Genomic DNA, 17,258 nt, shown 5'->3' with positions numbered 1-17,258 from the left:
GCAACCTGCAATATACAAACATTTACACCACATATTAACACAGACTGATGGGTAATCTATCAAAAGCCACCTTTATTTTCTTTTAATCAGGCACAGATACTTAACCCAATTTGAGGTACAGAGCTCTATAGGCCTATTAAAACCACAAGAGGTTTTGCATATGGTCAGTCAAAGGAAATGTGATTGGCTTTACATTACATTACATAAATGTGTTGCATTGCATTTACATAAATTACATTTTAAAAGAGTGCCATTAAACAAAAAATATACAAAATATAAATTAAAGCAACTTAAATTACCAATGTCCATTTCAAAATTTCAGCAGTGTCATTATACAATATAAAGACAATATCAATAAAGACAATATCAATAAACAAAATGCACAGACAATAATGAACAAATAAATAATAAACAAACTTTCAAGAAGTTTTGGGAACCGTGAAAAAGAAAAAAAAAATTTGCCAAAAGAACAGTCCATTATCCTGGTCAGGAGTCCACCTTGGTTCTTCACTGATGTAAACCACTTACATACCCATGCTTTTGCTCTTCACCTGGTGTCTTAATGCCATTAGCTTGCAGATTCTACTGTTGATAGATTTTCTGACATCAGCTTCCTTGGCCTTATAGGAAACTGTTTTAAAACAGCATCTGTGGAGCAGAACAACAAGTTGTTCACAAAAATCTCTCAGAGATGCAATAAAAACTGAAAAGCACCAGCTCTGAAAACTTATATACCTTTTAAAACTTGAAGTTTCCTTGGAGCCTGCTGACATCAGCCTTCTTCTTCTTCTTGAGTTTTACTGGCAGTTGGCAAACAACTTTTAGTGGCATTACCACCACCTACTGATTAGGAGTGTGGGTCAGGATCATAGGTCAGGACCTATCTATCAGCCTCCTTGTTGCTGGTGTCTGTTACGCATCCTGTCCTCTCTTCGTGCCTGAATCTCAGCTTCCTACTCGAGCATTTTATATATATATATATATATATATATATATATATATATATATATATATATATATATATATATATATAATATAGTGCCCTTTTTGTTCTTGATTGCAATATATTTTGTATCATATATAAATGTATGTTTCATGCATATATTGCAATATAAAGACAAACTATAACATGTAAAAAATATAGTGCCCTTTTTGTTCTTGATTGCAATATATTTTGTCTCATATATACATGTATGGTCTATGCATATATTGCAATATATCAAAGCATATAAAGACAAACTATTACATGTAAAAAATATAGTGCCCTTTTTGTTCTTGATTGCAATATATTTTGTATCATATATACATGTATGTTTCATGCATATATTTCAATATATTGGAAAATATAAATATTAAATCCCATATCTGGGAATATGTTGCCTAATATATTACATGATATTTTCCAATATACTGCAATATATTTTTGTTTCGTAAGGGGTAGCTCTCTCGTTCAGGGTAATTGGATTGAAGCACAATCTCAAGTGTTTTCGAAGAATCTCAATGAGTTGGTTTGTGGCTCGAAAGTTGTTCTTCATCAGTTCTGCGACCTCTTGACTTCTGCGGATAAGCGTCTCCCTCAGTTTAGGATTTTCAGGGTAGAAGATATCAGCCCAATTCATTGTGCTTTGTGTCTGAGTCTTGAATAAAAGAGAGATATGAATTAAAGATTACAGTGTAACAGGTGATTCTGTTAAAAAAAAAAATGCTGAAGCGAAATAAATTTTTGTTGAGCCATTATAATTCTTATTTTCAGATACTCTTGCCAAATTTGATGCTGAATGACAGGAATAACAGCTATATATTTAAAGCATGTGGTGTAGATGGAGAAAGCTGTACAACTTCATGGAGGACAGACAAAGCCTGCATCCGAAATTGCATACTGCGTACTGCTGCCTTGAACTTGAAAAGAGATGCTCGCGTTTGCCAGATACTCGCATAATCTCATGCGAAATCAGAGTTTACTGTTAAGGAAGTGTCTAGCGTGTATTTTGGGAACGTGAGGACACATATTTTGGAAAAGGGAACCACATACGTGACATTCCGAACACTTATTTTGAATTAGCGCATCCTCGGAAGAGCAGTCACCAGCCGCCACTGGAATATGGATAGTATGAATGAATTCGGACTTGCGTCTGAAACAGCATACTTCCATATTATATATAGGAGAGGCGAGTAGTTTGTCCAAATTCATAGTATTCGAAAAACAGTAGACAAAAATTACCTTGATGACCTACTACTTCCAGCAAGATCCCAAAGTGTTCATTGGATTGACACTTTGTTATCCTGTGAGCCCCCAGGAGAGGAGTTATTCAACGAAAAAGACGACGGAGGGGTGTAGTTTTATTCAAAAATGCCCGAAAGCGGTAACGTGCCTCTATTCAAATGCAAATACATATATAAAACAGCTGTCCCTTGTGGTTAAATTGCGCTTGTTTAACATCATCATAACTTCTTGTTATGACGACGTATGTCACGTGATCTATCAACATGTCTGGTCAAAAGAAGTCGATTTTTTGCATGCACTTAGAGGGTTTTGCAGTCAACTTTGTTAAAGGTATAGGATTTGCTTTTTCTGGGTGGTTAATCAAGATTATTGGTCATCCTAGTTGTCAATCATTCTGATCATTCTGACAGGAGAAATCCATTTAAAATCACTGCTAGTAAAAGTTGATGTAAGCTCTGATTAGCGATGCTAGCCCTGGCACAAATCACGAACCGAGCAGACATGGTAAACATTTTAATGTATGAGTAATGCCGACAGCAACTTGTAAACAGAGTGTGCACGAGAAGAACTAGGCTCGTGCATGCTCTCTCGTGCACACGTTTAATAGGCGTTCCCTCTCGGGAGCAGGTAGAGTGTTGCACATGTGCATTTTTTTAAAAAAGTGGAGAGGGCGGTACTTTTCTAAAATTCGGGAAAATCTTCCGCTATACCTTTAAATAACAATAAAATGACAAAAGTGACATATATTTATAAAGTATATATGAACTTGTCAACTTGATTAGCAAAAGAAACAAAATAAAAAAAAGTTTAGGTTCACTAAATATCAAAACCTTATCATTAAGGAAACTCAGAAATCTTTCTGCATGACGTTGCCTTATTTTTTGTTTTCTCAACTATTTATTTGTCACAGTTGAGGTTTGTGTGTTCAGTGGTGAATGCATTATGCTGCATTAGAGTACATTTCCAACAAATTGTTCAAACAATTCACTGATCTTGGAAAATAAAATACTGTCTTAAACAAAAAACTTGGAAATGCCTTTTCCTATTTACAGCTGGAAATCTGTGCAACAATGTTAATGTACAACATTAAACACTTACACAATCATTAAACTATTAAATGTACTGTAGCAACCTGTTATTCAGACAAGGAAGCTTTACTTAAAACATATTAAACATAAAGTGCAAAGCAATGATGATAAAAAAATATATATTGTTACTCATGTGGTTGGAAAATCAGCTTCATCTTCACAAGATTTTGTCTTACATTTGGACACTGCACTAGCATTAAGTATAAACCGAGAGTTTTTTTTAAATGTACAGATCAATAGATCGATTGATATTTTCCCAATATTTCCCATTACTATACTGACTGCAAAGTGAAGATGCATGATGCCATTTCCTATTTTAACTCAAAGTGCTATGAAATAAAAGTTAAGTAATTGTTCTTGCTCACCTGGGTTTATTCTAAAGAACTGAAGATCGTGCTGTTGGTGATTCAGATCTCAGTCTCTAACACTCTTCTTATGTTTATTCATTCAGCTGAAATGTTGGACTGGACAGAAATGAAACGGTCACACTTTTATACTGCACTGTGTTACTTTCACTTTTACTATGACGCTCGTAACTGCACACCAAAAAATCCTCTGGGAGAGGGAGGGGGCTTATGTTCTGACTGTTGAATTGTTTATCTACTTTAATGAAGAACTTTATAATCTATAAAAAGACCTGGTGTGGTTGTTACGGGATCAGGCTGCATTTACAGGAAATTAAGACTGAAAGTGATTTGGGTGGACAGTGAGAGACCCCGTCCCCCTGGTTAATCACCTTGTTTGCCCTGTCCCAAATGGCGCACTTCATGTGGACTTTCGGTCTCGTGGCCTTAAATTGCGCGTGCTCGCTTAGTCCACGAGTCCGTAGGGTGTCCCATCTGTCATTTTTACGCTTTGAAGTGTGCTCATCAGCGCCTCCTTTGCCCCCTTGACGCGGTCTTCAGCGAAGCACGCACTGTAGCAGGCTTCGCACACTTTACCAACCCAGAAGTCCTTGCGAAAGTGCAATCAAACCAATCAGACGACGGAAGGGAGGAGCTCACACTGACGGGCAACTTCTCTACCTATTTCCGGTGTGACGCTCCAGTCTGTCCCAAAATACGACTCTGTTGCACCCACGTGGACTCGCATTAAGGGTCCCTAAAGTCTGGACTACGTGATGTCATCAAAGTGTGGACTCTGAGGAGGACCACAAATCCGGAGTGTGCCATTTGGGACAGGACCGTTATTGTTTCATCATTGTCACCTGTTCATTTGCTCCCTTATTTAATGCCCTAAGCTGTGTCTGAAACTGCTCCCTATCCACTATATAGTGCACTATATCGGGTGTCGGCCATTTTGTAGTGGTGTCCGAAACCTGAGTGAACAACTTCATTCCCTACATTCATTCACTACTTGTTACCCACAATGCACTCTGATTTTGAGGGTACATTCGATGTACACTTGCTCACTCATATTTCCCATGATGCAACGGGAGACGAACGCGTAACCAGGGATGGGCAGTATTTCAAATACATGTATTTAAAATACGTATTTAAAATACAAAATAGTATTTTGTATTTTGTATTTTAAAGCCTTTGAAAAAAATGAAATGTAATTTGTATTTAAATACATTTAAGATGAGTATTTTTGTATTTTTAAAATACTCAAAATACTTTGAGCCAGTCAACCAGTCAGGGTGCAGTTTTCATGCATCAACTAGTTCAGACCAGAAACCAGAGTTCAGGTAAGCAAATATATCTGTGCAGCTTTTAGTGGACAATAATTAAAATGTTGGAGTGGGAAAAAAGCAAGGGCGATTGAATTATTGGGTGTGTGTGATTTGTGTTATTATAACTGTCGCGAAAGGAAATTCAAATTCACACTTGCATGTTGGCAGGCAGTTTAATGCACGACTGAGAGAGTGTGAAACGCTGACAAATAGGCCTACACTTTTGACTTAATGGAAAACCCAATTTTTTCAATATTTTACTATGTTCTTACCTCAACTTAAACAAATCAATACATAACTATCTATTTTCAATGCATGAAGGAAGAGCACATAGTTTGCAGAATTTCGACCTCAGTGCGCAGTAACATCTTCACAGGAGTGCTCTTCCGCAACACAATATAGTTCAAATTTTTTATCCACTTAAAAATCACCACATTTTATTTTGTGCCACCATACTTACGCGTGTATCTACTCATGTAACAGTCTTTAAATAGGGAAAACATGGAAGTGTTTGGTGGCTTCTAAATTCTTCCCTGTTTGAATCCTAAGGAATAAATGAGACTAGGCTAAATGCTAACACATTCATGACACGCTGTGCAAAGATGAAGTGCACGTATTGAAAAAAGATAGGCATGTATTCATTCATCTAAGTTGAGGTAAGAACATAGTAAAATATTGAAAAACGGTGGTGCTTTCCTTTAAAGGCGCTTTCACACGTGACGCGGCAAGTGGGGGAATCAGCACACAGTTGCTGATTTCTTTTTGGCTTTGTGCAGTTGAAGCCTTGTTTACACTTTTGCAATTTGCATGGCTCTACTCTACGGCGTGAACCTGCTGAACCTGCAGGCTCCTCAATAAACCTACAAGACTTTCATGCTTGACATGCTCGCCGTAGTTTTTTTCTGTGAAATGACAGAGGGCGACTCGTGAGTAATTGTTTTCTAAACCATCAAAAAGCAGCGATGAGAGGAAGTAGTTTGCCGAATAATTTGTCAAACACTCGTCTCGTGAGAAGTTTGTAAATACGTGGATTTCTTCACATATTTTTTATGATGTTCTTATAAAACATCACTTTACTTCAATGGGTGTTCATAAGGCTGACATGACACCTTCATAACCATGACATGACACGTGTCATGAATATGAAGGAGATTTTATTGACGTTTATGACTACTGTCATTAAGTGTCATTTGTTCAATTATGTCATTTTTATTGCAAAGATGACATTGTTTGAGATGTCTTTGTTATGACAACTTGACGTTAACCAAGACAACATAACTGACCACTTTTTACCAGTGATACAAACTGAATTTGTCATTAAAATGTCATTAAGTGTTAATACTCTGTAAAATAGTTTTATAACAGCATCATGAATATTTTTCTTGACCTCAACTACAGTGGTACAAATATAATTTGTCATTAAGTGTTAATACTCTGTTAATAGTTTTATAACAGCATCATGAATATTCTTCAGTTCATAATGTTTATTTGACCGAGTATTAATAATATTTGACAACACTTAATGACATTTAAATCACAGTTTAATGTAATGTTAACCCACTAAGCTAGGTAGTTTCTTAAGTTTAATAATTATTGTTTATGATTTATAACAAGTTGTGTTGTATTGGTTTATGTCAAGTTGTCATAACAAAGATATCTCAAACAATGAGGTATGTAAAATAAAACGAAAGTTTCTAAGCAGTTGCAGACATCTAAATGCTTTTTGGCATTCAGAAATAGACCCAGATAGATTTCAGCATAATAGGGATACTTGCACTGAATCACCAATTTCACATGTATTTTGTGTATTTTCAAAATACAAAATACTGTATTTGTATTTAAATACATTTTTCCACACAGTATTTAGTATTTGTATTTAAATACATTTTTCAACACAGTATTTTGTATTTGTATTTGAAATACATTTCCATGTATTTATGCCCATCTCTGCGCGTAACTGGAATCAGCTGAAGGATGCTGACAGTAAACACCAAACATTTACATTTATACACTTTTGTTACTTCTTGTTTTCAGTTATTTTCTGCTTTTTGAAAATAAACAAATGAAAAATAATTGCGATATCTTTTATTTAAAATCTAATCAACATTTTTATTAAACAATAAATAAACCGCAGTTAATAAACATAAGCAGTTGTTTGCTCTCTTTATTATCAATACAATAAACATGACAAATGTGAAAAACAGTAAGAAAGTAAACTTTACCATTTCACAGCACAATCAATAAAGCCACACAGGTGTTTATGATAAATCTCTGCGACAGCTCTCTGACGCATGATATTTGCGTCAGTGTCCGAAATCGCTCACTCATTTTCATTTGCTTCTTCCCCATATAGTCAACTCAATTGTCATTCCCCATATAGGAAATAGTGAATGAGTGAAGTTTTGTCAAGTTCTTGTTTTTTTAGTCTAGCCTGTTTTGTATTGCTCATTGCGTTTACCCTGTTTTGCCCCCTCGTGGGTCTAGTTGTTTTTAAGAGGACATTCACAAGACTTTTTCAAGATGTAAAATCAATCTTTAAATGCAAATGAGCTGATCTCTGCACTAAATGGCAGTGCTGTGGTTGGATAGTGCAGATTAAGGGGCGGTATTACCCCCTTCTGACATCACAAGGGGAGCCAAATTTCAATGAGCTATTTTTTCACATGCTTGCAGAGAATGCTTGCAGCGTTTGTCACATTTTCTAAGTTGATAGAAGCACTGGGGACCCAATTATAGCACTTTTATTATGTGTTTTATGATACGTCTCCCATTAAATAAAGTCTGCTTGTGTTCATCTAAGCCTGTGCCTGGGTTCTCTTTCTCTCCTTACTGAAGATTCATAACATGATCACTGTCCATAACTTGCATAGATGAATCATGAATCACAGATTAAAATAAACGGTATGGAGTATTTGAATGGTGCAACCTGATTCTTTAAAGACTGCTTAAAGAGATAGTCACCTAAAATAAAAAACAAATTCCATGGAAGTCAGTGGGGGCCATCAACTGTGTGCTTACAAATTATTTATCAAAATATTTTATTTTTGTGTAAAACAAAATAAAGAAATGCACACAGGTTAAAAACATGAGGGTTTTACTGTAGTACACTGTCAGAAAAATGTTCATAAACCCCTGATCCCCTGTCACTGGGGCATACCCAATTATAAAGTGCCCATACAGAGTGCAAACTGTATTTAGTGATATTGCTACCAAATGTATACATATCTGTACCTAAATTGATCATATTAGGACCCTTTAAAGGGAACTGCCCCAGCTTGGAACCATGTTTTCATTTGACATCACATCACTCCAGAAAAAAAGACGTCACACACATTTACTGTACACAAAAACTTTAATTTTCTTTTGCAGATTTGTGAGAGTGTTGTAAAATTAAGTTAAAAGCAATGTAGCAGATATTTAAAATAAATTTGCTATGTTTAACTCTTTTATTAATTCTCTCCTACATCTTCTTGGATATGATCTTCACATAGGCTTCCACTTCACAAAGAATATCATTGTAGAAGTCACAGGGCGGCCTCAGAATAGAAAGGAGATCTTGCATTAACTGTATGGCTTCATCAAGGCTCGTTTGATGGTTTTGCGATCCACACAGAAGCTTTATGATCGTTTTACTGCTCTGCTCGAGATCTCCCAGCAGGACGAATGATGAAACGTGCTGAGATTTAAGCAGTTCCACTGGAGGCATTACGTCTCTCAGATTACTTCTGGCAAGCTGAACAGTGAATAAAGGACAAACGATTTTCCCCAAGACACCCATGGTTTTATCATGCAGGTCCTTTAACACTGCAGCCTTTTCTTCCAGTGACCCAACAGAGAAGGCGATCTTTTCGTAAAGTGCAGGTTCAAGGCTCTTCTGAACATGTTTGTCCTCCCTTTCACAAATGTCAAGGATTTGGCTCATAACCCGTCTAACCCTGACACAGTTCTGCTCAATACTTTCACTGTCATTCGCTGAGACTGCAGGTAAGATGTTTTGATTCATCTGAGTATTGAGGATCTCCGACAGTCTGTTAGTGATGTTGAAGTATTTGTGTATGTAGTGGTGAAGGGATTGCGTAGATCTTATCAGTTCTTCTTTCTTATATTCATCTTCTTTGCCAAATAACCAAGACCGCATTCTGGTGGTTCCTGTTGATGAGAAGTAAAGCACATTTTTGTTAGTTCTTGTGTTCTTGGGAATGAAGTTATTTTTAACACAATGCTGGGTACTGTAAATAATGGACAGAACATATGTTGGGTTAATAAATAAACCTATGCTGGGTTGTAATGCAATGATGGGTTGTTTCAACTAATTGTTAGGTTAACAATAACCCATTTCCCGACCAATATTTATCAAACGATGGCTTAAAAATAACCCAACAATTTAGAGTGTTTAGGAGTGATTGGAGTGAAGGACAAACCATTCTGGATAGTCTCAAAGATTTGGTTGGGAAAGGTTTGTGAGTTGCTTCTCATCCCTTCTTGAGACTCTTGACCTTCACGGACATTGTTCTCACTTCTTTCAGACATTCTTCTTCAAAAAAGAGACAATAACATAAGAATTAAATACAGGCACATATGATTAAAACAAAGCATACCCTTAAATATAAATATAATAAATGTGGACATAACCATATGCATCACAAAATTAGTATACAGTAGTGTGAATGTATAAATCAATCTCCTGTGATACACTTAAAGAAAACAGATGTTTTAAACATTGAGAGAACATAATAAAATGACATTGCTATAGAATGTAACGTTCCTTTAATATTCACATAAGTACAGCATGGAGGTTTTGAATGTTTGCATAACATTAATAGGAGTTTTTAAGAAAAATTCTTGGAACTTAGCTGGGAAAAATAACAAAGTTGCAGATAAAAATTTCCCTGTTTAAAGATCATAAAATATTGTTCTTGCTCACCTGGGTTTGTTCTGAAGAACTGAAGATCTGTGGTGTAGTTTGTGCTGTTTGTGATTCAGGTTTTTAACACGCTGCTGATCTTCATTCATTCCAGTGTTAATTTCGTTAACGAAGACGATGACGAAAAATATTCGTCAACGAACCTTTTTTCACGGACGAAAACTAAATAAAAACTAAATAAAAGTCAGATATGATGACGAAGACTGTAACGAAATATAACTGACACTTTAGTCAACGAATAAAAATAAGACGAAAATGTTAGGGAGGGACGAATGGACAAGAGATCCAATCAGAGCGACTCATTTTGTGGGACAAGTTGTGAGGAAATCCAATCAGAGCGAATCTGTTAGGGTAGGTTGATCTACGGAGGCAGCAGTCGGCAGAGCCATTTTAAAAACCCGCGGCAAAGTTCGTTTTCACAACAGGTTGTTTACATTATATTAAGTTGTAGCTACCGTCTTAGTTACCCAGCTTTGGCTGATTTTAGTTGACTTCGCTCGTTAGCAACACGCTAACGTTTTGCGGTGCACCCGGTCCGAAGACATGTCTCATTAACAACAAATGTCAATGTCAGAGCTACTGTAGCGTCTAAACTGGTCACACTTCAAATATGACAAGACGACAGCCTGTAAAGACGACTCATCCAGAAATACATGCGAAGGTAAGCATACACGCTATCAGATAAACTACCGTGTTTTCGCTAAACTTGGAATAACATAGAAACGAAAGGAATACACCTCTGAACTGTATTGATTGTATTGGTTTGTCTGAATTAATACTGAGTATAAATATTCAGTGTCCTCAAATTGAATGAAATGTGTAACGTTACTATTATAGTAGATGTTGTGGTTTTACATGACTGGACAAAGTGCGTGCGTAAGTGCGTGTGTGTGTGTCTCTGTCTGTGTGTGTGCGCGCGCGTGTGTCTGTGTGTGCATGTCATTTAGGGAGAATGCATATCTTTTTCAGGGACCATGTATATTTTTAGGTAGAGCGGGCCTTATGCTTGTTTTATGTGATATTATCTTTTTATAAAGCCACGGTCAGTTTTTTTGACATTAAGAATAAAATAATAATACGTGTTTTCTACAACCATTAAATATGTTTTTTTATTGAATATTAAAAACTTGATACCATTCCATTACAGACTAAAAAATGTAAGACTGGACTAAGACTAAAACTCTTATGATATTTCGTCGACTAAAACTAGACTAAGACTAAAAGATTTCAGATGACTAAAATAAGACTAAAACTAAATGGTGTGTTATTCAAAAGACTAAGACTAAGACTAAATCAGAATTTGCTGCCAAAATTAACACTGATTCATTCAGCTCAAGTGTTGGACTGGACATGAATATAACCGTTACAGCTTTATATAGCACTGTGTTACTTTCACTTTCATTGTGCTGCACCAAACTGTGTAAAAAGCAGACTAAAATCCCAAGACTTTGGAGAGGGAGGGGGCTCTCATCCTCATCAGTAATCTGCCAAAGTAATCCTCTGTGTATACAGGATATGTAACTCTTTAAAGTGGAACGAGTTTATTCTAATTTTAAAAAAATAAAACATTTGTTACTTGCGTAGTGTGATTACCTATAACATTACACTATGTGACACTGAGCAACACAACACCCCTACTGAAAAATCCAGCTAAAACCAGCATAAGCTGGAAGCTGGTTTTAGCTGGTTTAAGGTGGTTTACGCTGGTCCTCCCAGCCTGACAAAGCTGGTCATGCTGGTGGGCCAACTGGTATTCCAGCATGACCAGCTAAGTCCAGCTAAACCAGCTTAAAATGTGACCAAAACAAAGCTAGACCAGCTTGCTACACCAGCAAACCCAGCTTCCTACACCAGAAAAACCCGCTAAAAATAAGCTGGGGACAAGCTAAAACCAGTTCAACAGCTTATGCTGGTTTTAGCTGGATTTTTCAGTTGGGACAACACGCGCACGCACGCACTCGCTATAAGTTCTCATTTACATTTAATATCATTTAAATGCCTCATTAAGTATAACATTTACCTACAGCTAAAACTATTTACTGTTAAATTGTTTACTTACTTTAGTAAACAACTCTTTGTATGTAATCTATTTAAAACGTAATCTTATATTATATTTACGAGATCAGGCTGCATTTACAGGAAATCCAAACAGAAAGTGATTTGTCTTTGGATAAAAATAAACCAGATTTGCACCTTTCTGCCCCCTACAGTTCATAACATGAACTTTCAACAAATCAGAATTTAATAGCTGTAACACATGGCTATTTAAAAAGTTTAAAGGTTAATACATGGGCTGTGCACAGACATTTTGGGTGGGCTTGTTGTCAAGCAAGAAAATACACCCCACTCCTCTTATGATTTATAATAATAATATAATAAACTTTATTTTCTATAGCGCCTTTAAAGAAGCATCTCAAAGCGCTGCACAAGGGAAAAGTAACAAGCAATTATACAAGCAATACATAAAACAAGTCAAATATAAAACCACACAAAATAAGAACATAGGTCAGTTAAAAGAGAGATCAATTTTAAGTAAAAGCTACCCTAAAGAAATAAGCTTTAAGGGAGGATTTAAAAACACTAAGGGATTCTGCTTGCCTAATTGGAGCAGGCAAGGAATTCCAAAGCCTAGGAGCGACAGCTGAAAATGCCCTATCACCCATAGATTTTAAACGGGTATTAGGAACTTGTAAAAGGCCAGTTTCAGAGGAGCGCAAAGCACGCACAGGGGTGTAGGATACTAAAAGCTCAGTGAGATAGTGTGGAGCCAAATTATTTAAAGCCTTATATGTAAGCATAAGGACTTTGAAGTCAACCCGAAATCTGACAGGGAGCCAATGTAGAGACTTCAAGACTGGAGTGATGTGATCCCTCATCTTGGCTCCAGTCAGTATTCTGGCGGCTGAATTTTGGACCAGCTGTAGTTTATTTAGGGTAGCGTTTGGGACCCCCACCAATAAAGCATTGCAATAATCAATGCGTGAAAACACAAAGGTATTAATCAGTTTTTCAGCAACCGGGAGTGACAGCATTGGGCGCAGTTTAGCAATACTTTTAAGATGAAAAAAAGATGTCTGAACAGTATTCTGGACATGTGGAACAAATGTTAAATGAGCATCAAAGATCACCCCTAGATTTTTCAGTTTAGTTTTAAAGTCCAGTGAAGAGCCGTCCACATCTAATGTTAGAGACCCAGCCTTACGTAACTGGAAGGGTGAGCCAATAAGCATTACCTCCGTCTTTTCACTGTTCAGATGCAAAAAATTACCAGTCATCCATTTTTTTATCTCAGAAATACATTGAGAGAGAAAAGACACAGCCACATTAACATCAGGCTTTGAATGTACATAAACCTGAGTGTCATCTGCATAAAAGTGGAAATTGAGACCAAGTGATCTTAATAGTTGACCCAAAGGGTAAATGTAAATACTAAAAAGTAGAGGTCCCAAAATTGATCCTTGAGGAACACCAGATTTTACAACACCAATATTAGACCTACAACCACCCATAGTAATGAACTGTTTCCGATCTGAGAGATAAGACTCAAACCATTTTAGTGCAATCCCAGAGACACCAAAGACAGATTCCAGCCGAGTAAGTAAAATTGAATGATCAACAGTGTCGAATGCGGCACTGAGATCAAGAAGAATCAACAAGGAAAGACAGCCAGAGTCCGAAGCCATTAGTAAGTCATTAGTGACCTTGACTAAAGCTGTTTCAGTGCTGTGGAGTTTACGGAATCCTGATTGAAGGGGCTCAAAAAGGTTATTTATGGTAAGATGTGAATTCAATTGATTTGCAACAATTCGCTCCAAAATTTTGGCGAGAAATGGAAGATTGGATATAGGACGGAAATTATTGAGATTATCAAAAGTGATGTTATTATTTTTTTTGGGTACGGGAGTCACAGCAGCAATTTTAAATGCTGTTGGCACTACACCAGTACACAAAGAATCATTGATGATGTTTAATACAGCTGGACATAACATGCTAAAACACGTCTGAAACAACTTGGTTGGTACAGGATCAACAATGGAAGTGGCAGCTTTCATTTTTGAAACCTCATTTGATAGAGAATTCAGATCCATTAAGGAGAAGTTTGAGAAATGAGTACCAGTAAATACTGAAGCAGAAAAAGAAGAAACAGACAAAGGTAGAGAAGTAATACATTTTCGAGCATGATCAATCTTAGAGCTAAAGAAATCAAGAAACGTATTACAAAGGTAGGGTGAGGCAGAACCAGTCATAGAATTATCACATTTAAGTAACTTGTTGATGTTAATGAAACAATTGTCTGGGGTTATTCTCATTGTTTTCAACAATCTGAGCAAAGTATGCAGATCTTGCCGCTGCAATATTAGACTTATATTCAAGTAGGTGGTCTTTCCATGCCTGCAGATGAACAGTCAGGCCGGACACACGCCACCTACGCTCCATTGCACGACATGATGTCTTCATTGCACGCAGATTTATTAAGAATAAAGTTAGATCTATATATCTATATGACATGTGACACTATAAATCTGCACAAAAGCAGCATCTGAAGACTTTCCTAAATGCATAAATAATATTTTAGGGTTAATGTTTTAAACTAAATGTACGATATTGTGTTTAAAAAAGAACAGTTTTGTTCATGTTATATTAATTTGCTTATATTAACACAGTCTTACAGTGCAGTTTCATAAACAAAGGGGGCACTGGCACACACCGGAGCCACCTCACTTCTGTGGCCCCATTAAATTTACCATTAAGTACAGCCTGTATGGCCATGATAATATTGCAGAGTCATGCATGTTAATGACAAAAAATAACTTTTAGCTAATTAGCTGTAAAATCAAGGCACTGGTAGCTTGTTAGTTTTTTGTTTATCACCACTCAATATTTAGATTTTTGATATTTTATTCAATAAATACATTTGTTTGACAGGGAAGCTGTACATTATGACATCATGGCCAATTATGCACCATTATGTCATCATCATCATCCATTATAATGTAATCGCCATTATCATCATCATCATCATCATTGTGACATCATCACCCACTACGACATCATCACCACTGTGACATCATCACCCATTATGACATAATCTATTATGACTCCATCATCTATTATGACATAAATTCCCATTAGGACGTCACCAGACTTTATGACAACATTGACATTGTGACATCATCGCCCAATTATGATGTCATCATATGTTAGACTTGTTTGAGATCCTGAAATTTAGACGAGAGCAGACGGTTGCAATACAAATTACAAAAGTTATTAAAATATAAATGTCATAAGTCAAGAATAAGTTGAAAAAAAATATAAAAACTACTATAGGTAGTAAGTTTTTAGAAGTAAGAAGTCATCAGCTGACATCTCTGTGCCAATGAACATTGAGCTGTGTCATCAGCAAGTCTTTTCCCATCGTGCTTTCATCAACACAGTCGGTGGAGGGCAACTGCACCCAGCTGTTCAACATTTAATGTCTTAATAAAACTGTGTGGGTCAGTGGTTTGGGATAAAACGTATGCAGACTTTATTTTGGTAGATCAAACTAAAGCTCAGTTTCTGGGAATCTGTCAGTGTTATTGTTTGACTAGATTGATGAATAAATACAAAACTCAACACATGAGGATGCTAAAGGGAGTGTTTGATGATGACTTCCTCTCAGTGGTTCGTGTAAAATATCTCTCACTTTGGTCTCAAGTAAAGATGCATCGCAGTGTCTTAGTGAAAGAAACAAGAAACCTTCATGTAAAAGCAAGAGATCAACATGAAGATCTTTCAGCTTCTAATCTGTAAGTCTATAACTGTTTAGACAATAATACATTATTCGGTGTGAAATTTATAATACTTTTATACAATTATTTTGACTCTAGGTCTGTTCATATGGTGTCAAGCTGCAGAGACTTTAGATCAACTAACAGATTTGGGACAAAATGTGACTATAAACTGTGATCTGGACTCAAATGAGGTTTATTGGATTTTACTGAAACAATCAGATTCTCATACAGTGATACTGCGCTCATTCTCAAACCAACCTTTACCTTTTTACTTAAATAAAACATTTAAAAACAAATATTCAGTGCAATCTAAACACCGTCTGGTGATATATAATATTACTGTAGATGAGTTAGGAGTTTATTACTGTATGAACTCAAACTGCAGTTGATTAGTTTTGATTTAAGCTTTCGTAACTAATAAAATGCAGATAATTAGCACAATAAAACACAATAAAAACATGATAATAAACATGTTTTGACAAAAATGTTTAAAGCGGAGTTATCTCATTTTGGAACCAAACACTTAATATATTAATGTAGTAGACTGACACTAACAGTGACTGCTGTAACAAAACAAACTTTATTTACAGAACCGACTCAACCGAGTGAATTCAGTAAAACAATCACACAACCTCCAACAATACATCAGAGCAACAATCAGATAACTGTAACTGAGCAAAACTCAACACAATAGACAACTGTCATCCTCATTTCTGGTCTGATGATTGTTTTTCTGTTCATTACAGGTGATATTTTTAGCTATTCAATACAGTCATGTGATTTTAAACTATAATGATGTTGTATTATTTTATAGGTAATTGTGTAAAAATATTTTTAAGAGGGCTAAATAAAGATAATTCATAAGAGGGCTAATTCATAACTTTAGGCATAGATGACCTGCAATGTTACATCATACTTTCTGTTTAAAAATATAACATCATTTGGTTAATCTATAAGTTTTATGCATGCATTGTTTATTATCTTAAATTGTGATAAAAATGTGCAAAACCAGGTCTGGTGGCAGCTGTTTGTGCTGTTAATAATGGATGTTGGATCAGATCTGGAAACAGTTCAGGACAACTTTATAAAACTGATTTTATAAAACACCTGACACAAGAACAACATCAAGACACAAACCAACTACAGGTAAGACCATTAACTAGCATTACTTATATTCATTACATTAAATGAGTGCAAACAAACCACAGTACAATACTGGTTGGATTACATTGTGTAACATAAATTTAGTTTAAGGCACAATTGTTGTTTAAATGTTAATAGTGATTCTCCTGTTAATCTTTCAGTACGTGACGGTGGTTTACCAAGCGGTGTAAAAACTCAACGCAGCCAACACAACAGTACCTATGCTATAAGGATGCCAAAAACATAAACACAAGAGTATTCTTGATTTTATATTTATATATACTTACAACTAATAACAAGTTTTATAACCTAACTTAGCTAGAAAACATCTTGGAAACCTAACAATTTGATTTCACTCTGAAAGTGTCAACTAACCACACACTGAACTCATCTTTTTGAGTGTCTTTCATCACAAAAGAAAATACTTTAAACT

The 17,258-nt window shown here is 35.9% G+C and overlaps 1 protein-coding gene across 2 annotated transcripts; it reads right to left on the bottom strand.

The window, feature by feature from the left end:
* Window positions 1-8,317: 8,317 nt before the first annotated feature.
* LOC129454175 (uncharacterized) lies at window positions 8,318-10,216 on the bottom strand. Of its 2 annotated transcripts, none has more exons than XM_055218687.2 (3): window positions 9,909-10,216; window positions 9,406-9,515; window positions 8,318-9,133 (listed from the first exon to the last, which is right to left on the bottom strand). In XM_055218687.2, the coding sequence occupies exons 1-3, from the start codon at window positions 9,995-9,997 to the stop codon at window positions 8,445-8,447; spliced, it is 888 nt and encodes a 295-aa protein (XP_055074662.2). In that variant the 5' UTR covers window positions 9,998-10,216; the 3' UTR covers window positions 8,318-8,444. The 2 variants fall into 2 exon arrangements, with proteins under 2 accessions (XP_055074662.2, XP_055074661.2); XM_055218686.2 differs by having other exon boundaries at window positions 9,406-9,518; window positions 9,909-10,214.
* Window positions 10,217-17,258: the final 7,042 nt, after the last annotated feature.

The sequence above is a fragment of the Misgurnus anguillicaudatus genome, chromosome 23 (assembly GCF_027580225.2).
Source record: "Misgurnus anguillicaudatus chromosome 23, ASM2758022v2, whole genome shotgun sequence".
Lineage (NCBI taxonomy): Eukaryota > Metazoa > Chordata > Actinopteri > Cypriniformes > Cobitidae > Misgurnus > Misgurnus anguillicaudatus.
This window is presented reverse-complemented; position numbering and strand designations above follow the sequence as displayed.